General features: G+C 50.4%; 1 protein-coding gene across 4 annotated transcripts; it reads right to left on the bottom strand.

The window, feature by feature from the left end:
- Positions 1-1,399: 1,399 nt before the first annotated feature.
- Positions 1,400-25,093, bottom strand: pnpla6 (patatin-like phospholipase domain containing 6). 4 transcript variants are annotated; one of them, XM_076171028.1, is made up of 37 exons: positions 25,016-25,093; positions 21,552-21,640; positions 19,772-19,828; positions 19,599-19,686; positions 19,436-19,518; positions 19,212-19,303; positions 18,982-19,122; positions 18,696-18,855; positions 18,242-18,322; positions 17,852-17,980; positions 17,634-17,714; positions 17,217-17,352; positions 17,041-17,115; positions 16,830-16,930; positions 15,982-16,161; positions 15,321-15,398; positions 14,955-15,160; positions 14,713-14,844; positions 14,486-14,609; positions 14,282-14,395; positions 14,108-14,183; positions 13,838-13,987; positions 13,687-13,750; positions 13,410-13,578; positions 13,052-13,234; positions 12,666-12,784; positions 12,364-12,520; positions 12,072-12,188; positions 11,904-11,973; positions 9,349-9,465; positions 7,630-7,746; positions 5,867-6,015; positions 5,515-5,667; positions 4,753-4,869; positions 4,545-4,632; positions 4,100-4,239; positions 1,400-2,989 (listed from the first exon to the last, which is right to left on the bottom strand). In XM_076171028.1, exons 2-37 carry the CDS (start codon positions 21,597-21,599, stop codon positions 2,918-2,920), a joined length of 4,164 nt encoding a protein of 1,387 aa, XP_076027143.1. In that variant the 5' UTR covers positions 21,600-21,640; positions 25,016-25,093; the 3' UTR covers positions 1,400-2,917. The 4 variants fall into 4 exon arrangements, with proteins under 4 accessions (XP_076027143.1, XP_076027144.1, XP_076027145.1 ...); XM_076171029.1 differs by lacking the exon at positions 9,349-9,465; XM_076171030.1 differs by lacking the exon at positions 7,630-7,746.
- Between the last annotated feature and the right edge of the window lie 157 nt (positions 25,094-25,250).

Genomic DNA, 25,250 nt, shown 5'->3' on the forward strand with positions numbered 1-25,250 from the left:
TGGATGTGATAACTGCAGATGAAAATTTGAAGGCTGAATATTCAAAGCTGCAGTGAGGATCACACACGCACGCACGCGCACGGGCACGGACGCGCACACACACACACACACACACACACACACAGTGGGGCGACCCTCGGCCCACTGGGAAACATTGTGGAGCAGCCAGCTGGAGGCTGGTGTGAATGGCAGCCCTGTGCTTCTCACCCTGCACAGCTCCACTTAACGATTCCAATCAAATCATTTGCTTTATACCGAGTTTGGCTCCACACTTTCTTGCTCAGTCTTGATTCCTTGTGTCAGGAACAAGCTTCCACTGCCACAAAGTCCAAAGTTCCAACGGCTGAGGAGGTTCAGGCATCTGATCTCCTCACCCAGAGGAGACTACAGGACAAACACAGGACATACTTGCCTAAGGACATCTGGGGATCCCCAAGGAAGAGCCGGGGGAACGTAGCCAGGCAGGGGAACATCTGGGCCTCTTTGGCACACATGCTGCATCTGGGAACCAAACCAGGATAAGCAGTGGAGAACAGAGAACAGTTGAATTGATTTAGATTAACCCGGACAGCCTCTTGCCCAGTGGGCCCAGTGATAGGCTCATAACTGTAAACATGATAAACTGTATGAAGACAGGATGGAGGGATTATTTTGCTTGTACAGCTAAATGAAAGCTGGCTGATGGAGAACTTCACACTGCATTTCCCAGCCTTCTCTTATCTGTGGACACAATGATACCAAGGTGTTTCCATCGGAACACAGGAGCCTCAGATTATTATTACAGGAAAAAGATGAGGTAGGACAGATAAAAGTGCATCACACATGAGAGTTCATAGGTGAGACTTTTCTAATGATAACGACCATAAAAGGCCGATCAGATGATGAGCTCAGAGTCAGGCGCTTCGTCCTTATCTGACAAAGGTCAATGCCCCATAATCGGACTGAAGTAGTTAAACACAAGGTTACCAGATTAGCCGACGTTAGCGATTGGCGCTAGCTAGCTTGCAATGCTGGTAGAGGTAGAGGCAGAATATTCAAATACTTCAAAACTTAAAGATGACTTGGAATGAACCTGAGAAGTTTCTAGACTCTCTGGAATCATCACATGCTAATTTCACATCGCCCATAACGTCAACAATATTACTGAAACGACTCGGGCTCTATGTGAATTTGACCTCTGAACTTTGAAAGGAGAGCAGCTGGGGGTCGAGCTCGTGTGCCTGGAATGGAAAGTAAACAGATAAACCAACCCATTGACTTTGGGAAACGACCACTGCTGCAAACAGCAAACCAGCAAACAAAGCGCTCAATCAAAAGGCCATACCAGACCTACCTTCTGGTAGATTGTGTGTTGAGTTCTCCTCATGTGTGTGTGTGAATAAAGCTCCAGTGCACCGGGTTAGAACACGTTATATTTATTATCCAGTATGCATATTAAATTAAACATCTCACTTTTTATCCAGGTTCCCTCAACATCTGGAGGGAACATCTCCGTGTCCGAGCAGAGGAATCCATCAAAGAGTTCAGTGCAAAACAGCTAAAGCCAAGTTAATTAAGATGACAACCCTACGTTCTGGGTTTGACACCCCTCCCCTGAATTAAAAAAAGCCAGTAGTCAACACATAAATAAAAATAAAACCAAACCTGGCAGCCATCCACCACACATGAATGGGTTCAAGGGTCAAATCCCCCCTTTTTTTTTTGTTACAAGTGTGAGATTCCTTGTTTTGCAGCAAAGCATCCACTCAGAAATGTCTGCCTCATATACACATTATGTATATTATATTATTACAGTTTCTACAGGAGGTCCGTGTTACTTAAGCATTAGTTACATGAGGTGAACTTGTGTCCATGTGGAAGCACTCAGGATTCCCTCTGCGCCTGGGATTCGTCCCCAACATGTTCAGTCTCTCAGTGTTCGACATTAAACACTGCAGGAATCCTGAGTGCAGCACACGTGGCCCCTCCCCTCCCCTCCCCTCCCCAAACATTGCGGTCCCGTTGTGTCGTGTGGGTCAAATGGCGAATGCCCCGCTCTCCTTCATCTAGTATCATCACAATCATCATCATCATCATCATCATCATCATCGTGGAGCTGAGCGGTTACATCGTCTGAGTCGTCCAGCTCCCTCTGTTGTGCGTGATTAAAAAGAAAAACATGTCTACAGTCATCAGAGCTTCCTCCCCTCACGTCTTCTCACGTCTTCTCTCGCTGCTCGTGTTCGGCTTTCTAACACTTTTCAGCCTCGTCTTCAACATTCAAGTCTACTTTGGTTCTATATGAATCTTCTACTTTGCTCTCGCTCCCTCGCCGACTCTCTACTTAACATCTTAACTTGAAACATTCAACACTGCGCTCCTCCATGACCTCGTCTCTGTGTACATTTATTTACACAAACCCACCGCACCCACCCTGTCTCTCTCTCCAGCGCCCCACTCTAATGCCCAACCTTTACCAAATCTAAGCCTACGAGCCCACAGGCACGCCCACGCTCACCGATCCGGACAAACGCTCACGTTGGACCTCAAACATCAAAGTGCAATGAGTCTGAGCCGGATGAGAGGCGGAGACACGGCGGTGTGAGAGTCATGCAGGTGTGTGAGCTCCGAGTCCTCTGTATCTGTGTGTGGAGTTTGGAGTTGGCAGGCAGGAGTGTGTGTGTGTGTGTGTGTTTTGGATGAGTTTGGTCTCTAATATGAGGGGGTGGACCTCCGAAGACCACCAGTTGCGCTTGGATAGTTTTGCGATCAGACCAGATCAGAGATTTGCTTCTCTCAGGGGGGGAAAGAACAAAAACAGTGGTTCAGTGTTTCAGAGAGTGCGGGGGTCCAACGTCCCATCAACCACCAGGTATGGACCCATCATTTGGCCCTTCTTCTCTTCTCTTTACCGCTCCTCGACTTCGCCGGCCCTCTGTCAGCAGTCGGACACTTCGGAGCAGCCGTCGATGATGATTCTCCTGCGTTGGCGCACAGACTTCTCCTCATCCTGCGGAGCATAGAAACACAACTCCCCCCCATTAGCTCCGCCCTCTTAGACTTCACCTCATCCAGTTTGAGCCACAAAACCTTAATCTTCCCCTGTAAGTGTGTCTGCCCTCTGCTGACTGACTGTTTGTGTTGCAGATAAAGCTTCGTACACACTGAGGCTCCTCCCCTCTGACTGACCTCCTGGTAAACAGCCTCATATTTGAGTTTTACAAGCTTCTCTACAGAAACACAGCTGTTAGCCTGGATTCAGCTCAGCCTCATTCATCTTAACAGCAGTCCTACTTGGACGTCGCTTACGAGGGTACAAATCTTTCCAAAACAACAATGGTTTGCACTCATTTACACGGCGCTGCACACACGCATTTGCAGCCGGCCGACTGAGCGATCAAACACGAGCTGAAACAACAACACATGCTGCCAAAAGGAAAGGATTTAAGAAGCTGATTTAGACTAAATCTCATTAAAGAGCGACTGTGGTGTTGAATATGACACTCACTCACACATGCGAGCGGTTGGTTGATCAATACACTCGTCCGATGCATTGATCCGTCCAAAAGCTTAATTTCCAGATGTTTACCCGAGCACACTGCTGAGCTGCTGCCCAGAGGATGAACCTCTTCTATGCTGGAGACTCTGGAGGCCATGATGTCATAACCTTTACTGAAACAGATCCATCATCAGCGGTGTTTGTGGTTTTGGAGGCGTGGGCGGAGCTTTGGGCTTCATGTTCCAGACTTTTATGAGCTCATTAGGGAAGAAGGACATTTGTGGAAGGGAAGTAGATCATAAAATACAATTACTGAGATAATGTTATGGTTTTCATCCGGGTTTGATTGGTTTGATGTTTGAGGACTGAAGGATGTTCAGACTGATGAGGCAGTGAGGGGTTGTGGGTTGGGGATGTAGTAGAACTTCTATAACTGGATAATATGATTCTGGTCGCAACAATGAGGACTTTTAATGGATCTTTACGTATGCGTGTGTGTGTGTGTGTGTGTGTGTGTGTGTGTGTGTGTGTGTGTGTGTGTGGGTGTGTGTGTGTGTGTGTGTGTGTGTGTGTGTGTGTGTGTGTGTGCGTGCGTGCGTGCGTGCGTGCGTGCGTGCTCACAGTCTGAAAGACCCCGTTGGGGCCCCAGTCTCCAGGGGAGTGGTCGTCGGTCTCGTCCTCCTCCTCCTCCTCCTCCCCCTCCTCTCTCACTGTATCCATCCCGTCTTCCTCGTACTCTGTCAGACAGTCCGACTCCTCCGCTGCGTGAGGAGATTAACAGGAGACGTCGCAGAGAGAATTTACTACGCCATCAGGATGAAACGGTCCCCATCTAATATCAGGGACTCTTTCTGTTACGACCGCTGAGTTATTACACTGATAACAGTTCATCTCAGAGGAGAAATGTACATCACAGGGAGGAGACTGCTGCAGCAAGAGTTTCTATGAGTGTGTGTGTGTGTGTGTGTGTGTGTGTGTGTGTGTGTGTGTGCTCTCCACATACAGCAGGCGGTCATTAGTACACTGCATCTAAAGCCATTGAGTCATTTAGTGCGGCGTCCCTCACCTTCTGTAGCGACGTAGCTCTGGACCGGCTCGATCCTGGACACGATCTCAGCCAGGTCAGTGAAGTCGGCCGCCGGACACGTGCACGTCTGAGAGACAAGACGTCAGATTCAGAGAAATGACGCAAAACTTTGGAGTTAAAGCTCCGACGGTGGTTTGATTTGTAAACGACACACCCGGACAGGAAGTGTGCACGGCGCTGCACTCACATCGACCCGCTTGCTGTCGTTGTAGTCGGCTGAGCGGTGGTCCTTCAGGATGTTCTCGATGATGTCACCTCGGGCCCAGCCGGTGAACAGCAGCTTGCCGTGCTGGTAGCCCACATCCTGAGGGAAAAGGTGTTCCAATTCAGATGGACTCCGTTAAAGGCATGCTTAGAGTAAACGCTTTGTAATTCTAAACAATGACATAAACCAAGACGCTGCTTTGACTCGGGGAGAGTTTGAGTGAAATCTGCCAGATGCAGGAGTCACTGCAGCAGGAACACAGCTGAGGCTAACAACTGTGTGTGAATGTGGAGTGATGCCACAAGAGCTCGGCGTGTGGTCACATCCTGCAAAATGAAGCAACCGGGGTCAAAGCAGACTGCAGAGATGTCCTACTGCACATCCCTGACATCAGTGGTTTTCCGCGGAGACAGACTGAAGAGAGAGCCCAAAGTCATAATGTGAGCATGAAGCTCTGTGTGTCAGAGATAAACGCCTCTGCTTAGGAAAGGAAGTTTCATTTACAATGCTTTAATGCGGGCAGGGTAAGGAGAATAACAACCCCCCCCCCCCCCCCCCCCCGCCCCTTCCTATTAGTCTTCTTCTCCCTGCATGTGTTTATATTTCAGAACCATCTAAAAGGCACCAGGTCTGGTCGGGCTTCAGTGATGAAGTGACCGCTCCACCTTTACCTCGGCCCCGCCCTCTTCAGCTCCCTCGTCAGCTTAAATCAGACTGAGGAACCACAGTTCGTTAGGAACTCACGTAGATTTCATCAAATTTGCCAAAGTCCATGGTCTTGAAGCGGTCGATGGGCGGCCTGATGTACTCGCAGTAGGCGCTCTTCTTCACCACCTCCAACTGTCGCACGCAGGAGACGTAGGCCAGCCGGGACTGGATCTCTGCCATGTCGGGTACCTGGTGATCGCACAGTGACACGGGATTGAGACACACACTCCTCCAGCAGACACACACTCCTCCAGCAGACGGGACTGAGACACACACTCCTCCAGCAGACACACACTCCTCCAGCAGACACACACTCCTCCAGCAGACATGCACGGATACATTGGTGATGATCACACACCTCACCAGTTCACACACATATACTGTGTACCTTCACTTTCTCTGCCCAGGGATTGATCCGTTTCCACAGCAACCACCAGCCAGAGAGGCAGTCGCCATAGTTACAGAGGTCCGTCTCGTCCTGGCTCCCCACGTCGATGGCGATGACCGTCTTGGCGCCCATGTTCCTCGCAATGTCCGCTGTTACCCGAGACGTGAACAACCACACACACACACACACATGTACACACACGTACACACACGTACACACACGTACACACACAGGGGACAGAGAAAGTCCAACAGCAGAGATGATAAACCCACCAATCCTGCTCTGTTTGGGTTTCAGTGTTTTTTTTAATCAGAGCTCCATTTTTAAAGCAACAGAGTTCAAACAGACTCACACCACAAAAACCTTCACAGTGACTTTGGGGATTTATGGCCAATTAGTGAGACCGAGCGTTGCCGTGTTTTAAAACAGTCACGTAGATGTTCTCTGGCCCCGGGGCGGCGAGTCGTGCCGTTCACACGGACTGGCTGGTATTTAAAGGAACCTCGGGGCGGAGAGCATTTTTGTGGTGTTTGAGTCGATTCAAAGACAGAAACAGGAAGACATCCCACAAGCCCAAAGCACTGAGCCGGCCGTGCCAACAACAACTAGAGGAGGAGGGCCGCGCTGATTGAGCACAAAGCCTTCAGGGAGAGAGCAGAGTAATGCAAATTCAAAAAGTAAAAAGATGTTGATTTTACAAGGCCCTCTTTTTGTTCAACCAATCTGGGCCCTGGAAGCTCTGCGTCTCTCCAAACCTCAGAAACCTGTAGCGCTATGAAATGATGAGACGCGATTCATCATAACAAACCCAGCAATTACAGTAAGTGGCTCCAGAGCTTTGTGAGATGTGGGGTGCGTACGATCTGGATCAGAACTGGCAGAGACGGATTCAGAGAGGGTTTCCTCTGCGCGCCCATGATGAAAGACAAAAGCTGTTTACTTCTCACGTCACACACACACACACACACACACACACACACATCAGTAGAACGTTTGACTCTGCCCGCGTTTTCAAGCGCTTGCAGGAAATCATGTAGCATTTAATGGCCCGCAGAGAAAAACCGTCTCCTCCCCGCTCGCCCTCTAAACAAACACGACTTGCCGTCTTCCCTCCGGTGGAAATGGAAGCGACGCTGTTTTTCATTTCAACATTAGCAGGGGGAAGAGTTCTCAGAGCAGACTGGAGTCTCGTATCTCAAGCAATAATGGAGAAATCTCGGCCAGGGATCAAAGTCGGCGGCTTTAAAAACCCAATTTGTGACTTTGGTTAGAGGAGGAATGTAGGAGCAGATGAATGGGACTGGACCCTCTGCAGTGTGTGTGACCCCAGGCTACTCTGACACAACAAGATCACATCCCTCAGGTCAGTGTGACAACTCCTGACTCAACATTCAACATATTAATGATTCCACTTCAACACAACACAACACAACACAACACAACAGTAACCGCTGACTTTTCTCCATCAAATTTAAAGGTCTGATAGAAATGATTTGTTTATGGATCACAGATCTGAACCAGGTGGTTGACTGGTCTGAACAAAGTGGGACCAAAGATCTTATTCAGATGGAGGAAGGTCAGCGCACCGCCCCACTCCCACCAGGCTACCCTCCATAACATACTTACCCAGCATTCAACACCGACTAGCATCTAACACACACGCTGACACCCCTCCCCGCCCCTTACTCCAGCCCCTCACCCCTCCTCTTGGTGGACACAGAGGGTTTGAGTGTTGGCGGCAGGGGGGCGCCACCTCTACTTGCCTGGCAGGTTGTTGATGTAGCCACCGTCCATTAGCAAGTTGCCATCTTTGGGGTCGCAGAGAGGCGGCAGGTACCCCGAGAGGGTCATGCTCGCCCGCACATAGCGCCACAGTGAGCCTGGCACGCCACGGAGGGAGGGATGGAGGGAGGAAGGGGATAACAGCTCAATGATTTCCTACACGACTCAGGTTAGTAATCGCTGCAGGTCACAGTCCCGGCGTCGCGGAGGCGGGAGGGCGGCCCGTCCCCACAGACGCTGGGACTGTGTGTCTGTCCGACCTTTAGACTCTGTCCCGCACCACTGCACACCTCATTACCTCGCACAGACCCAGTGTGTCTTGTGGGAAAGGTAAAAAAGTCAATGGTCGCAGAGCTCCAAGGCTGCTTGAGTCTCCAAAGTCTGTCCCAACAACTGCACTTTGCTGCATCTGGCAAGGGGCGAATCCCATTACAACATTTACATTACTAACTAACTAACATGCAGCGTTTGTCACCAGAGAGGCAGATGCAGGTGTTGTGACGTCGCTTGGAGATCTCTGAGTGTGAACGTGTCAGGAGGCAGCCAGCCTGCACCGCCCCGGCAGCGCCAGCAGGGGGCAGACGCAGGCTGGATGCTTGCATGGGTTGGAAGGATAAGGAGCACCTTTGAGAAAAGTGTGGGTGCGACTGAGCGTGGAGTTTTTGGAGGAGAGCAGGAGGAGAAATGCTGAGGAAGAGGAATCTTACAGAAACAGGAAGAATGAAGGAATTACTCAACCGTGGACGGCTTTTTTTTTTATTTCAGGTACTTGCATCACTTTAAGAAACCTTATTAAGGATGGAGGGCCAGAAGGGGCTAAAGCTAAAGCAGGATCCAGAACACTGACTCCCAAACAACCTCAAGGAAAGTAAAAGGAGAAGAGTTCATGCCATCAGTATATATCTGTGAGAGTAAGGTACAGACGGGCTCAGACTGTGTGGATTATCTGCATGCACATAAAAGCAAGCAAAGCCAAGGGTGGAGGGCCGGGGGCTGTTTAGGGAGGATCAACCACATGACCCGTAGGCAAACAGAAACAAATCCACAAGGGCTTCCTGAGAGGGAACTAAAGATGAATAAGCTGTGACAGACACATTTACATGTAGGTCCACATAAAAAGGTTATTCACCACAGAAGCACACAGATGCAAGGATTAAGGAATGCAAGCCCGACACCATCGCAGCCTTCCTTCAGACAGCAGAGAGCTGAGAGGTGCGGCCAAGTGGCAACAGTCCACCTGCACTGTGATCCAGGTGAGGAGCCTTTACACCTGATTACAGATCAATGAGAGCTTTAGGGGAGAGGAAGTCTGACGGTGAAATTAAGGGAGCCACGACAAGCAGGGGACGGTCATGCGTCTCTCTGTGACCCGTGGACACTCAGCATGCAGGGCCTCCACCTCGCATCCAAGAAGAGGGCGGAGCTAAGGGGGTGAGTTCAGCCAATTGGTGTTCAGTGTGACAGCAGCAGAGCCGAGTGGAGGGAATGAGATCTAATATTGGGACAATGTTTTTTTTGTGAGAGATGATTTCAATCAATTCAAGGACAGGGATTGGATTTAGTCTTTCCTTCCAAACCATGGGATCCCAACTAGTCAGGGTGGGGTTGGTTAGAGTGAATCGGGGACTTGAGAGAAAGGACACAAAAGAGGAGAGTAGCCGAGTGGTCGATTGGTCGATTTTACGGATGGGGGGTCTGACCTGGGACATTGTTAACATAGCAACCGTCCACAAGCAAGTGGCCATCCTTGGGGTCGCAGAGGGGAGGTAAATAAGGGGTGTAGGAGGCGCTGGCTCTAACATAGCGCCACACGCAACCTGGAGGAGGAGATGGAGATGGAGAAGGAGGAACACATCAAATATGGGCCGGGCTCCACATCACAGATGGTGAGAGAGAGAGAGAGAGAGAGAGAGACAGAGACAGAGAGGGGGGAGGGGGGAGGGAAAGAAAACAATATGGCGGCTGTGTACACAGGGAAGAAGAGAGCAGGAAGCTACAAAGAGCGAGACAGGAAGCGTAACAACAAAACAGCTCTTATTCCTACAGTGTCCACTTTCCAATCTCATAACAGCACACAAGAAGACGGCTAGAGCCAATTTAAGGGTTTTTAAACCATTTAAGGTCAACTAAGGAGACGCAGAGCGAGATAGGAAATGATCAGCAGCACAGAGGGTGACATCACTGATCATCACACACACAACCTATGGACAGATGACAATGCATGTTTGATTGATGTTTGATTTATTAAGGGTATTAAAGAATTAGCAATATCTTTGTTAGAAGATTGGATATCAACCAAGCAAGGGCGAGTGAGAGGGAGAGAGAGAGAGAGAGAGAGAGAGAGGTAGAGAGAGGTAGAGAGAGAGAGAGAGAGAGAGAGAGGAAGACAGAGATAGAGTCTCTAAACTAAAGCGTGTAATGAGACAGACAGGAGGAGGAGGAGGAGGAGGAGGGGGAGGAGGAGGAGGAGGAGGAGGAGGATGGTGCTCACTGAACAAACCAGAGGAGGAGCTGGAGACTCCTGACCCTGTGGTCACTTTGTCACTTCCTCTTAGAAGTTCAAGGAAAGCCCGGTTTGTTTGGATGAAACACTCTGTCCTTCTCAGTCTCTGTAGCCACAGGAGGCCCGGAGTTATGATCAAGGCAAAACCAGAGAAACTACAGGAAGCAGAGGATGGATGCAGAGGAGAGAGGTAGGACACATGGGCGAGGAGAGAGGGGGACACATGGGCGAGGAGAGAGGGGGACACATGGGCGAGGAGAGAGGGGGACACATGGGCGAGGAGAGAGGGGGACACATGGGCGAGGAGAGAGGGGGACACATGGGCGCCGTTAGGGAGTGAAGGGGACAAAAGCAGGGGGGGGGAAGGGGGAGTGTTCTGGATCCTACGTGTTGACATGAACATGGGGCGGAGCAGGGATTAGCCACAAAGTAAGTTACGTTTCCTACAACACAGCGACTCTACGTTGGAGAGGGAACTAAGATTAGAGCGTCTAGGACGAGGAGCCAGAGGCTGAGACACGTTTGGACAAAAGGACGTGTGAGGGAAATAAATGGTGACAAAGAAAACAACCAGGAGGCCACAGCTTGGACAGATTAGCCACTTAGGGATACAAGAAGGACAGAGAAGGGTTGAGAGAGAAGACAGAGAGGGGGAGAGACTGAAGGGATGGTGTCAGGGGGAGACAAAGAGATACAAAGGCTTTGCTCCAGCAGTTAGTACACACATGCCACCATGCAGACAGGAGCATTCAGTGTTTCTGTGGAGGAGAGACCCACAAACCCACAGACCCACAGACCCACAAACCCACAAACCCACAAACCCACAGACCCACAAACCCACAGACCCACAAACCCACAAACCCACAAACCCAGCAATCAGCCACAATTTGAAGCATTAAAAACAAGCAGCGTCCAAATGTGATCTCACTATCAACCATTTCTAATGATCGCTTTTGTGATTCCATCCCAGGTGTTTACGACTGCGACCTGCAAACCCCAGCAGTCTGTGTGTGTGTGTGTGTGTGTGTGTGTGAGCTCTATACTGTGTGTTCTTACGCAGCCTGAGAGCAAGCAGTCCAATCTGAGGCTAAGGGTTTCAACGCACCAACATGCCAGGTCGCCTCCAACGTTACAGTGATGATCAGTTTGATTACGTTTGGAGCGTTTTAAAGCCAAAGACAGTTAGAGCCCAACCCATACTGTGTTTCTACAGCTGAGACTGATGTGAACGTTTAAGAGCAAAGAAGATACAGGAACAACATGACATCAGATATGAGCCTTTACATAAACAGGTCCATAAATCAACCAATCAATCAGTCATGATATAAGGAACTATCTTGCACATTTAAGCACAAATTTAAACTGAAGTCTTTAACCTTACGTGAAATAAGCTAAAGAACATTTACATACTACTACTAACTTCTACTACTGCTTCTTTTTGTCTCCTCACACACACAGCATTCATGTATGTGTGATGTGCACATGCTGGCAGGACATGGACACATTGGTTGGGCTCTTATGCCAGTCTCAGTCGTTAGTTCTCTGTCAGTCAGAGCTTCATTGCTGCTCTGGGTTTAGTTTAAGTTGTTCATTATGCACACTTAAGAGATTTTAGTCCTTATATACTCATGGTGTGTGTTTAAAGCTACAGCTGTCCTGGTCTCTGTGAAATGTGTGTAACTATAGCAACTCACAGCAGCTTAAATCAAAGGTATAATGAGGGAAGAGGTAGTCAGCTCAGCTGTCACTCACCGTCCTGATGAACACGCATGGACGAGGCGGTGATGTCAGTGGTTACATTGAAGTAAGGCAGCCAGAGGTCCTGGGGACAGACATGTGTGTGTGTGTGGGCATGAATATGAACCATACTGTATATTACTAATGTGTGTTTAGTGACTTGAGTCCTCTGTTCTCTCTCACCTCAGCTTGTTTATCCTGGAACACTTTGTAGATGCTGGTGTTGAAGGCGGAGCCAGAGAACATGGATGTGATGGGATACGTCAGGTCCAGCACCGTTTTGAACACGGAGTTCATCGCCTGTAAGAGAACAGCAGCAGCTCAGTGTGAACGCTGGCAACCAGCTTTTCTTTCTCATGGTGTGCTGAGCTGCACAGTATGATGCTGGGTGTTAACAAACGTCTTCTTGTGGAGGATATGAGAGAAATGACAGGAGCTAAATCTGCCTGGGACACGGGCAGAGACGAGTCCTCACCTTAGACCACTCTCTGGCTCTCTGTTTGGTTCTGACGGCGCTCCTCTCCTCAGCGTACAACGCGCCGATGAAAGAGCCGATAGAGGTCCCGCCCACGATGTCGATAGGGATCCCTGCCTCCTCCATGGCTTTGATCACACCCACATGGGAGCAGCCTCTGCATGAGGAGAAGCAGGAGACAATGAGTGACAGATCATGCACAGCAACACAGGAGCCCATCACACTTTCACTACAGCATGGGGACAGCTTCCATGTCTGTCCATCTGAACATAGCTCCGCCCTCTTCCGAGGGCCCTGCTCACCTGGCTCCGCCTCCTCCCAGCACCACCGCGATGCTGTTGCCAGTCAGGACGCGGGCCAGCCGAGAGAAATCGCTGTGTCTGTCCGCCGTCTTCTCAAAGACCTTCTCGTACACTTCCCTCTGCAGACAGGAAACAGGAAACATCACTAACATCAACACAGGTCTGACGCTTTATCATGTCCAGACTTTCTATCAGTTTTCCACACTGGATTCTAATGATTTGGTTAAGGTTGATGAATTAAATATCACACCACTGCCTGACTTGTTGGTCACTGTCTGTCAAACAAACAGTACAATGTCTTAAGTGTCAAAGATACAAGACATCTGCCCCTCTATTATAGATCTGGCAGGTTAAACACACAGATACATGTGTGTGTATGAAGGTACCAGTCTGCTGGGGCTGCGTCTGGAGAAGACCCTGCGTGGGCACTTGAGGTGCAGGTGCCCAGAGCACCAGCTCCGCATGTTGAGCCACTCCACCGTCCTGGAGGGTCCAGGCCCGTCTTCTTTGTGCAGAAGGATGAGCTGCTTCAGGGCCCGGACGGCCGTGTTCTCCAGCATCTGCTCCAGCTGAGAGAGGAGAGGAGAGAGAGGAGAGGATGGTCACACACACACACACACACACACACACACACACACACACACACACACACACACACACACACACACACACACACACACACACACACACACACACACACACACACACACACACACACACACACACACACACACACACACACACCTCTCCCAGCGTAGGCTCCTGGTCCCCCAGGCCCACGATGAGGATGCAGTCGGCCTGGCGGATGCAGCGCTGCGTCCACGGGGTCATGCTGTTGTCGGTCTGATACAGGACGATCCGGTTGATGTCCTCCTGCTGGGCCAGCCAGCCGGACAGACGGTACTCATGGATACTGGGGGGACGGCGGAGAGACGCAGGCAAAGTCATAATGGATATGAAACAGATCAGGCATTAATGGGAAAGGAAACTTGGAGACTTCAGACTGGGAGGACAAACCAACCTGTCCAAAGCAGAGGCACCCAGTCGCTCTCTGATGATGTCACTGGTCAACAGCAGGGTGGGCCCTAAGGTGCAGACAGAGGAGAAATCAGACAATCCAGGAGAGAGAAGCGTGGCTTTGCACAGGAGGACACAGCGAGCGGCGGCCCTACCGATCGCACTGAGGGCGTGGCTGAGCTCCAGGTTGAAAGCGTTGATTGGCACGTCGTCGCACACGGGCAGGACGGCCACCGTGGAGAGGTTGCTGGCGGGGTTGGTGACGTCGGCACTGGTGGCCATACTGGGCAGACTCAGGGCCGAACCTGGGGGACGGAGTGCAGAAGGGGTGTGAGTGTGTTCACATGCAGGTACAGAAGGGGTGGGTGTGTGTGTTCACACGCAGGTACAGAACACACTGATGAGGTTCACAGATGCTGCCTTACCTGAGAATGGCCCACGACCGTGCTGCAGGTTCCCTAGAATCTTCTGGCCCAACAAGTGGATCAACCTAGTAACGACCTGAACACACACACACACACACCAGCATCCACATCAGTTCAGCTGTACACAAACTGTGACACACAAAAGATTCTGTGCCAGTCAAAGCTGTGGGTGACCTGTGGATATCGTCTCTTGATGTTATTGAGCGTTCCCTCGGGGAGCTTGACCAGCTCCGTGTCCCTCACAGCGTGCACGGTTGTGGCTCGCGGCTGTTTGGTCAAAGCCTCCACCTGAAGCAGACGGCGGGACACAACAACACAAAGTCTCAGCATTTGTCCGTGTGTGGTAAGAGCCAGCGAGGTGAAGGACGTAGCTCTCACCACTCCGATGAGGTCGCCTCTGCCGTATTCCCCCACCAGCTCTTTCTTGCCATTTGTCTTGCGGATGACTGAACGCAGGCGGCCGTTCAGAACAATGTAGGTGCAGTCTGACTGATCGTCTTGTCTACAGAGAGGAAGAGGCACAGGTGGGAGCAGAGTGAAGACACAGTGCTAACACACAGAGGCAGTGGTGTGTGTGTGCAGCGGGGGAGGGAGGAGTGCAGCACCTGTACAGAGCTCTGCCAGCCTCCACCGCCATCCAGTCTATAGCAAAGTCCATCTGCCTGACGAAAGGAGACATGCGGACGGCGACCGTGTGGGCGGCGCTCAGCACCACACTGGGCTGCTCTCTCATGATCCTGCAGGGGGCAGCACACACACGGTCAGCTATTAAAGTTCAAACTGGAATATTCAAGGGATTACAGGAGAACTCTTTATGTTTGTCACACTGAAATGACAGCTGACTCACTCGTAGAAGTCGGACTTTGAGATCTTGAGGTAAGTGCAGTCTCGGTTGGCCTTGATGGTGAAGATGAGCGGCTCTCCGGTGAGGACGGCCAGCTGACCCACCATCTCCCCCGGCTGCGTCACAAAGAGGCAGACGGCTTCCTGCTTGTTGATCATCTTCTGGTAGACGTGCAGACAACCGGACAGGACAAAGTGCAGACTGACATCCTTAAGGGATGAAAAAAGGGGGAAGCGAGGGAGGAAACAGGGGAGACACGGGAGGAGACAAATAACCTTCAGCTGTCATGTTGGATAGGAAGCATCGCAGCCTAGATCCCTGAATCTAATCATGACACAGGAACGTCTGTCAGCCAGTAGGTTGAAGTACCTGGTCTCCCTGTCTGGCTAACACGGCTCCGGCCTTTGCGTGGTGCAGAGTCACTCGCCCGTTGAGCAAGGACGGGTCCTGCAAACACACACACAGGAAAGGATTCAAGAGATCAGGGCAAAGCAGAGGCACAATGCTGGAATCAAGAGGAGCGGTGGAGAAGCAGGACATCTACAGATATGAAGTATGCAGAGGGTCACACACGAGGTTCAGCACAGTCTGAGTCTGCTTTCAGTTTCACTCTTCAGTCTGACCAAACGCTTCTCTGCAGTGTCACATGATCTGTCTTTGTTTGCAGTTCACTTCCTGTCCCCCTTGTGTGAATTGTGGGTCACACTTTGTTAAAGCAGAATTGAACTGGAACCCAACTGAGATGAGAGTGACAATAATACCTCCCCTAGGTTTCAAGTGAAGACAACACAGGAATTGGATTAGGATGGAGTGAAACAAAGGGCTTGGGTCAGGTTTAAAGATGAAACTGAGTGTGTAGAGACACTTTGTTGAGCATCAAAGTCTTTGCTGAGGTACGTCAATGAACTTACTGAGTTAAGTTCAGCAGCAGTTTTGTTTTTCTGCCTGTTTCTATTCTATATCAACCCTGATGAAGTGTGCAGAGGAAACTTGTGGTTGACAGATTGCTAACACGACAGCTTCCACAAACCTCGATCCTCATGAGCTTGAGAATCTCTTTCTGTGCGTCCTCAAACAAAGTGGCGCTGGAGCGACTGGGCGCCGGTGCAAAGATACTGTCCTGTCCCGACTCTTCGTCTGGGTACAGGTAGATCCCCGACGGGACTTCGTCCACCGTCACCCTCCTCTCCCGGGGCTCCTGGGACACAGACTGGGTTGAAACACAAGATGGCGTCATGTTCAGATCATCACTGAGGCCATCTAAACTCAGACCTTGTTTAATCAGCAGTGTTTGTTGCAAAGGGAACATTTAACATCCCAATGAATCAAATAAATGGATAGATACTGTTTTGGATGATTGACATGCTTGGATATCATACAAGGCAGCTCAAAGAACAGAGTGTGAAGTCCAATAATAGAACAGTAAATGGGCCACAGTCAGCCTGATGTGGCCCCGGGCCAGATGACAGAAGGTAACCTTTAAGTATAACCATTTAAACACTCACACTGGGTAACATGTCTGAACAACGGAGACACAAAGCCACAGGCGAGGAAGCAACGCAACGGCATGAAATGACACACAGCAGCAACAAATAGGAACAGATTCTAGAAGCACATGTTGAAACATGAAGATGAAGCAACACACACACACACACCCACACCAGACCACGCCACAAGAACAAGATTAAACGATAAAGAATACCAAGCAGCACAATCAAAGGATGTACAAGATGGAAGCAGCGGCTGCAGACTCCTGTGAGCCTCCATTTAGGTTATAAAGCCACGAGGCCGAGCAGGGAAGGGGCGACGTGTAGGAAGCTCTGTGATGTGAGCAGGTAACAGCCCTACAGAGAGACATGGAGTGGGCAGTGTACTGACCCGTGTGAAGGCTGGAGATGTGTTGCCGTCCTCTGCAGAGACGGAGATGCGGCCCCTCTCGTACGCCATGTCAAAGTCTGACCTCAGGCTTTTCTGAATGCCTGCACAGAGGACAGCGACCCGAGTGTGATTAGCTTCATGCTCACCTGCTCCTGATGCTGTTGTGTGAGTGTAGAGGAAAGGCTACGCTAACGAGGGAAAGGTACGTCACCTGCTATGTCCACAGGCATGGAGATGGTCCTGCTCAGGGTGGGCGGGGCCGCTCCATCCCTTCCTGGTTCCCCTCCTGTGCACAAACAACAATGACATCATCTCACAAGCAAAATGAAAAGCGAAAATGTTTGTAATGTAACAGAGCAGTGAGGAGGGAGAGGGAGCCTGAGCTACCTGTGGTTTCCGCTTTGATGGCGGCTTCCCGCTGCTCCTCGGCCACCGTCAGGCTGCCGAAGCGTTTGCTGTGGCGGACGGGACTGGTGCGGGTCGGGTAGGGCGACGGGGGCGGCAGGCGAAGGGGCTGCATCTCCTGTAGGATAGGGAGGAGTACGCATGTGAGGTCGACGCTCTGTTTGTGTGTGCGGTGGGAAAAGACACAACCTCGGCGTTTGTGACTCCATAATAAAAACAGTTTATAAAAACTTTCTGTCTGTCTGTCTGTGTGTGTGTGTGTGTGTGTGTGTGTGTGTGTGTGTGTGTGTGTGTGTGTGTGTTTGTGTGTGTGTGTGTGTGTCTGTGTGTCTGTGTCTGTGTGTGTGTGTGTGTGTCTGTGTGTCTGTGTGTGTGTGTGTGTGTGTGTTACACACTCACATGGCTGAACAGCTCATTGGTGAGCCCCAGGTAGTTGTGCAGAGCCAGGACTGTGACTCTTTGCAGACGGACCATGATGATCTAAACAGATACAAGGAAAAGTAGGCTGTGGATCAGACAGAACACTGGAGAACATAGGATCGCCTGAAACAGAACATCAACACACACACACACACACACACACACACACACACACACACACACACACACATACTGACCTGTACCACCCTCACTAGACTCTCGGGGTATTTCTCAAATATAGAGAGGAAGGCCTCTACAGGTAAACGCAGCACAGTGGAAACCTCTGCTGCCCGCGCTGACACGGTTCTGTATGGCTTCTGGTGGCCCTGGACACACACACACACACACACACACACACACACACACACACACACACACACACACACACACACACACACACACACACACACACACACACACACACACACACACACACACACACACACACACACACACACACACACACACGCGCGCAAACGTCAAACCTCAGGAAAAGTTTCACACATTAGAAAACACAAGGTGGAAGTGTATGGCCGTGTGTGTGTGTGTGTGTGTGTGTGTGTGTGTGTGTGTGTTGCGTGGCTCACAGTTATGACGTCCAGGATGCTGAGGAGGCTGTGGACGCTGTCTCCAGGGAAAACCTCCTTCACCACGCTTTCTTTACCATCCTGGGAGAGAGAGAGAGGAACGAGCAAATGATGACCAGAGACTCAAGAAGCCATCAGAACTCTAAATTGGCTAACATAGAGTTAATGATTCACATGACAGGCGCAGACATACACATGTAAGGTGAGGGGACATGTTTCAGTCTTACAGAAAACTGAGATCCCAATCAAAGAGCCAAATCCACCTGAATCCCAGAGTCTCTTAAGCCAAATATGTGTTTATCAGTTATTAAACTCTGGTTAGCTGAGGTTGAGGCTGCAGTTTAACCCCTTAGTAGGTTTCCCCCCTCATTTGTTTGGATATTCGCTACTTGTTTCCATCTCTTTATTCTACGGCGAGCGGCAGTGATCCTCAGTGAGCCGAGCCGCTCCTCACCCCTCCAGTAAGGCACAGTTCCAGCTTCCCGTCCTGGACCACGTAGATGCTGCTGTCGGGCTGGCCCGGTCTGAACACGTACTCCCCCTGCTGGAACTGCAGAAACACCATGTGCTTGCAGAGCTCCAGGAACAGGGGCTTCTCAAAGTGACCCAGCACTCTGCAGCAGAGGGGGGGGAGAGGTCAGAGGTCAATGTGCTCCATCTACAACTCCGTGCCTTTAATGAGCCAACGCAGGTCCAATTTCAATCCACACACACAGATATTAAAAAGAGGCACAACCTACCGGACGTTTTTGAGCATGTAGAGCACCTCGGAGGGAAGGTGGGAGTTGGCCACGTCAAACTCTGTCAGGTCGGCCTCCAGCACTGAGGGAGGGGGCTCCTTGGCCTGCAGGGTGGGCACTTCCTTCTTAAAGCGCAGGATCCTACGCAGGAGAAGGGAGACAGGCAGAGTGTGTGTGAGCAGTGTGTGAGCAGAGGCAGCGGCGGCTGGTCAGGTTGCTTTGCCACGTACTTTTTGGCAATGTTGAGCATCTTCTGCTTCTTTTTCAGGCGCGGGCGAGAGGAGGAGGATGTGCCCACCAGGGAAGAGGTAGACTGGGAGACCTGAGGGGCGATGAAGAGGAGAGATGAGGATCCACCCATGCTGCTGCGTGGCTGATTGGCTTTGTTATGTCATTACTGTTGCATTTATGAAACACGGGCTTTGGAAGCACTTCCTGTCAGACAGACACTCACTTTACGCATGATCTTTCGCCCATAGAACATGACTTTGTCCCTCTTACGGAAGCGGTACTTGGGGGCCTCCTTGGCTTCCAGGTCTGTCAAGCATGAGACACCAAAGTTAAGTACTGAAGCACAAACACGTTCTCATACTCTTCACATCTCGTGGATTACTCACTTCGAAGCTGGATCCTCCGCAGGACGAAGAAGATGAGGATGGCGATAAGGACTATGGCTATGCCGGCGCCTATCACCATCCCCATCATCTGAAGAGAGGAGCAGAGGCTTTGGTTTGAGTTCTATTGAGTCATGTGATAAACACACCGCGCTGTATCTTTGCTGTGCACTCACCATGCTCGTCTGTAGCTCCTCCTCCACAAATGATTTGATTTGATTATTAAACCCTTCCTGTAACAGAAACATACAAAGAGGGTTCACTCGTCAGAACGGCGTCTGCACCCAAGCCCCAGCAGCAGACGTGCCAGTCGGGCCGCAGCGCCGCCTCAGGCTTCACTTTCACTGAGGTGTAATGGAATGTGGGAAACAGCGCCTCTGCAAACTTCCACAGCTACGCACAACGCGTGACGCCACACAAGGTTTTACGTGTGACTGGACCACAGACACAGACACACACACACAGACACAGACACAGACACACACACAGACACACACACACACACACACACACACACACACGTTTATCTGGGCCGTAGAATCTCTCCCCCAGCAGAAAGTACAGAATCTAAACTCATTAAAAGAGAAAGCAGAGCTCCTCCTCCTCCTCCTCCCCCGCTCAGTCAGCAGCTGCAGGGACCTGAGTGTGTGATCAGGCAAAACCCTTGGAAGCAAGCTGAGGCCTTAAGAGACTCGCCCTAAAGGCAGGAGGGTCTGGCCCACAGCAGAGAGAAGGAGGAAGAGAAGGGATGAAGACGGGATGGAAATGCTGGCACCAAGAATAAATCAAAGCCGCCGTCTTTAGCAACAGCTATCAGACTTGAGTCTCAGACTGGGGTCCAGGTTTTGAAGAGAACCTAAATGCATGGAGCGTAACTCAACCATCCCAGCCTCCCACCTCCCCTCCCTGCTGTGTGACCTCCAGTGAGAGGTGCAGGAGAGAAATACACACAGAGCTTCCTGCCCTCGTGACAGGAGTTTCCCAGCATAGTACAGCTGAGCCTGTGGCCGCACAATAAGAGATCATTCAGTTGACAGGCAAAACTAACATGAAAGGCCAAGAACACAGGAGAGCGGCCGAGCAGGGACCGGGAGGAAACGGCCTTTTCTCTACTAGTCACCTTGTTTTCCAAAAAAGCAGCTCCCAGCCGAGCAGAAGGGGTTAATCTCACCTTCATCCTGACAGCAGAGACCTTTATCACTCAAGACCAGGAACATCTTCACACACACACTGATCAATGTGTGAATGTGACTCAGGCGGGGCGTGGAGAGATCCTACGGCCCTGATAAACACGGGTGTGTGTGTGTGTGTGTGTTTGGCCTGCTAGTCCACAGTCACGCTGTAAGAGTGAGTACAATAGGGTGTCAGTGTTCTGGCTGACAGCCAACCAGGCTGCGTGTGTATTATCAGTAGATATTGATTGGTGGGTGTGGAGCCCAGGAAAAGGCCCGAGCGGCGCAGTGGAGACGGCGCCTGACAGACGGACAGATGGACAGATGGTGAGTGCAGCTTGGGTACATGAGACTGGAACACAACGGAGACATGCGCACAATTTAAATCACTGGTTTTGACCGTTTAAGAGCTGGAGATGAGGCTGTGAGACGTCCAGGAGGGGAGACGTACTGGACAGACAGCCAGGTAAAGATAAGACACCTTTATGAGAGAGTGATACACACTAATTGTGAAACTGCGTCCTTGCGCCACTTAAGACACAAAAGGTTACAGCAAGAGGAAGTGGCTTTGAGTTGACGGTTAGAAACTGAAGAAACTACAACACACACGTCCAAGCTGTCTACTACTGTGATCTGATTGGACATTTAGTACACACACACACACACACACACACACACACACACACACACACACACACACACACACACACACACACACACACACACACACACACACACACACACACACACACACACACACACACACACAGGTAAACAAACCCACCTCGGAGGTGTCTCCTTGGACCTCTTGTTCCGAGGCGCTCTGTCCCATTCTAACCCCGTCTCTTCATACGGCTGGTCCATCAACGGCCACTGGAAACAAAGACATTCAGGACGTGGATGAGAGGCAAACACGGATACGTTCACAGGAGCACACACACACACACACACTGAAATGACCCTTTCCTAACGTGCGGGGCCGTCGAGGACGTTTGGGATCCTCTGGCCTCTGGTCAGACTAAACCCTGCCTGGTTTGTTTCTTTCTCTTCTTATTCCATTGAGCAGGGAGAGGAACGCAGATCTGCATAGGACTCCGACCACAGAGGAGAAACTGACGTGAGCAGAAGCAAACAGCTGTGTGTTGATCTTGTTATCAGACTTCATTTATCTGTCAAACACACTTTCACTGCACGCTGGAATAAGAGAAAGATCCACTTACATCCTGTACACTTCCCTGTTATGAACACAGGATCTCTCTCAAGCTCCAGTTTGCCACACACACACACAGATCAACATGTGTGTTTACCATTATTTACCTTTTGAGTCATACATGTTGTTTTTCACGATGCCCATGCTTTAAGCCATCAGCCATTCAACCACTTCCCTGTACTGGGAGATTCTCCAGTTTACCCAGAATCCTCCTCTGCTGAATGCGACCCAACTACACAGGTGTAGCAAACCCAAAGGTCCGTCCAGGCTGCTCCACACCACCTCCCTGTCTCCCTGCCTGCCTGCCTGCCTGCCTGCCTGCCTGCCTCCCTGTCTCCCTGCCTGCCTGCACGATTTGCAGACTGATTCAGCTGACAGGGCGTTTGTGCTGCGGCGGGATCAACAGGCTTCAGTGTCCCAGAGCAGACGAGCCGCTCTGCCAGTCCTCAAGTCCGCCCGGCCCCTCACTCGGAGCACAAAGTGCGACTGGAGGGTAAACAAGCCGGCCCCTAGCGCAGCCTCCATGCAGGCAGAGGGAATACAAACGAGGCCGCTCCACTGAACACCGTGAGCCTATGAACAACAGCACAGCTAATGGCCAGCGGCTGATAATGACCGGACCATTAGAGAAGACGTCGTCACACCCAGGAGACAGAAGGCCTCTTGTTCTAAAAGGCATTATGAATAACGCATGTTTGGCGTGCAAACGTATAGAAATATATGAGGAGCAACACATTTAAACTGGCAACACAACAATGCAATAATGAATTAGACTCTGACATTTGGTTTCCCAGATTCTGTCTCGTCCACAGACACCAGCACTTTAACCCCTACAGCACATGGCAGCATCACCGCCGTCTTTGCCCCCCCAATTCGATTGGCGACTCTAATCTACCATCAGCGGCTGTGAATGAAATCAAATCAGAGGGCTGGAGACGGAGAGTACATTACATGATGTAAGCGTGTGTGTCGGAGCAAACCCCCCAACAGGATGCTGCTGTGAGGGAGGAGCCGCCTCCTCTGGAAACTATAGGGCTGAATGGATATGGAGTTGTTCTGGTGTCCAGGATCGGTTCATTATGGACCTTTTCAAACTACAGCATGTGATGACCTCACAAGACACCGTGTCTACATAACAGGCTGGTTCTAGAAATGCAGATGATGACTCTCAGTGATTTGTAAATACTGCAGAAAAGGTAAATAATGTCTTTTTGGATGAACCGTGCCAGCTGTCCATCATTGTCCCTCAGCCCGCGGCCAAACGCTGCCAGTTTGGTTACAGCTTCTATTTTGGTCAAACATTTTGGCAGGCAGCCAACCACAATTGTGTGTGTCATTGTCTAAGCTGAAACGGTCTGCTGAAACAGTGAGACTGGCTCGGGAATTCTGAAATGTCATCACAACTTGGGCTGAGAAAGTTTCCAGCAGCATGTGGAACAAACGGAACTCTTCTGTCCTTTCAGATTATGAAGTTGACTTAACTGTGCTGCACAGGAACACAGTTTGTTTATCTTTCTTACACAAACTCTATCCATCTATCGCTCCCTCTCTACAGCCTCATGTGTGGTAACAACATGGTAAGAACAGATCTCTCCTTCTTTGCCCTTGAGCAAAGACGGTGGCCAAACTCTACTGTCCCAGCAGTGCCTCCCTCCATGCAGGCCTACACTCTCATTGTCCTCAAACAATGGAGCCAGTGTTGACCTGCAATGTCCAGGGGGAGACCCACAGCCCGAGGACCAACACAACACACACACACACACACACACACACACACACTCTGGGTCTGTGTTTCACAACAAGTCATCAGGTATAAAAGGGAAATAAAATGTGTTTCAGCAGACATGACGGTGGAATCGTACAATGGAACAGCAGACAGATCATGTTTTTAAGGCCGATATCAATAGCAACATATTGGCCAATATAATGTGACATAAACTACTAACACAAAATATAAATTAAACACTTTTCTTTAGCAAATAGAGTTGGACGCCTCGTTCAGTCCAATACAGTGTGCTGCTTGCAACACAACCTTGTTCACCCTTCAAGAGAAGAGAAGCTAAATCGTAAACAAACTGGACCTTTGACCCCGACAGCCTCATCAAACATTCACATTTCAATCTCTGCTCATGGATCCTTCACAGCATGGAGCCTCATGGCAACATGGCCTTTAGAGTGTCTAACCTGTCTACAGAGTGACAGTTTTGTGATTTTGTTGAAATTAACTTTGGCTCACAATCACACAATCACACACATTTTGGCGTTTGATAATCTGGAGAGGAAGTGTAAAGGATTACAAAATAAAAGCCAAAGAAACTGAATGGTGGTCGAGCCAAACAAGCCCAGAGGCTGATGCCCGTGTCAGCCCTGAACTCTGCACTGGATCCGCTCATGTTTCCAGCGTGAATGCTTTGCTCTCAGGGAGGTGTTGCCTTACTCCCCCCTCATAAATCACACCGAAGCATTTAACGGAACCCCTGGCCGCGGTGTTCGACCATTCAACTCGAGATCAACGCGAGAATGACGAGGGCGCAGGCAGACACAAACAGAGGCCGGAGGTTTGACGCAGTGGTGTGCTGGTAGCTAGATGGTAAACACCCGTTTGTTTATAAGCAAAAAGATTCAGAATTTAAGGAGTCGCTCTGGATGAACCGCTGCAGTGTGTGGTCGGGCGGTGCTACCTGCCGTCGGTCCCTCCGCAGCTCCGTCACCGGGCACCGGGATGGATGCTAACGCTGCCGCTACGAAGCGATAGCTACAATAGCTATCGGTGCTACCCATAGGCGGTTTGTTGTTGTTCCCATCGCATATGTGGCCGTGTAACGGCTCGGGGCCAGCGGACATGTTCACAGACGTTTGCTCATCATGTTTTCTCTTTTCCAGTTTGACCTCCGCAGGGTCTGTTCAGCGCAATATGAGCCCCAACACACACTGGCAGAGGCCATAGGCTGAAGCTGGGCAAATGCTTTCGGTAAATGACACCGTCATGGTTACATTTAGAAACAAACGAGCAGAAAACATAGAAATATTCTATTTACCTGAAATGATGGGAGCCTCTTCTGGCGTCACTAGCTGACTGTCAAACAACACAGCGGAAACCACTTTACACGCAAACTCCTCCTAGCGCGATGACAACTGGCCAATCACAAACAGGGATTCTGGAATCTCGACCAATCAGAATGTGAAGATGTACCAGTCACCAGGAGTCCCGCCTACTTCCATGCAAAGAAAGTAGCGGTGCCCGGTTGTGACACAGGCCCTCGACTCCTGATT

The sequence above is a fragment of the Genypterus blacodes genome, unplaced genomic scaffold (assembly GCF_046128005.1).
Source record: "Genypterus blacodes isolate CSIRO-AG114 ecotype Tasmania unplaced genomic scaffold, CSIRO-AGI_Gbla_v1 ptg000240l_1, whole genome shotgun sequence".
In the NCBI taxonomy this organism is placed as follows: Eukaryota; Metazoa; Chordata; class Actinopteri; order Ophidiiformes; family Ophidiidae; genus Genypterus; species Genypterus blacodes.

Bases quoted from the DNA above. Each gene is read 5' to 3' on its own strand.
- pnpla6 (XM_076171028.1), bottom strand. From the start codon at position 21,599: ATGGGACAGAGCGCCTCGGAACAAGAGGTCCAAGGAGACACCTCCGAG. The intron at 19,123-19,211 runs GTACGTGGCAAA...TCTCCTGCGTAG, and splicing joins ATGCTCAACATTGCCAAAAA to GATCCTGCGCTTTAAGAAGG. The intron at 7,747-9,348 runs GTCAGACCCCCC...GTGGCGTGCCAG, and splicing joins CTATGTTAACAATGTCCCAG to GCTCACTGTGGCGCTATGTG.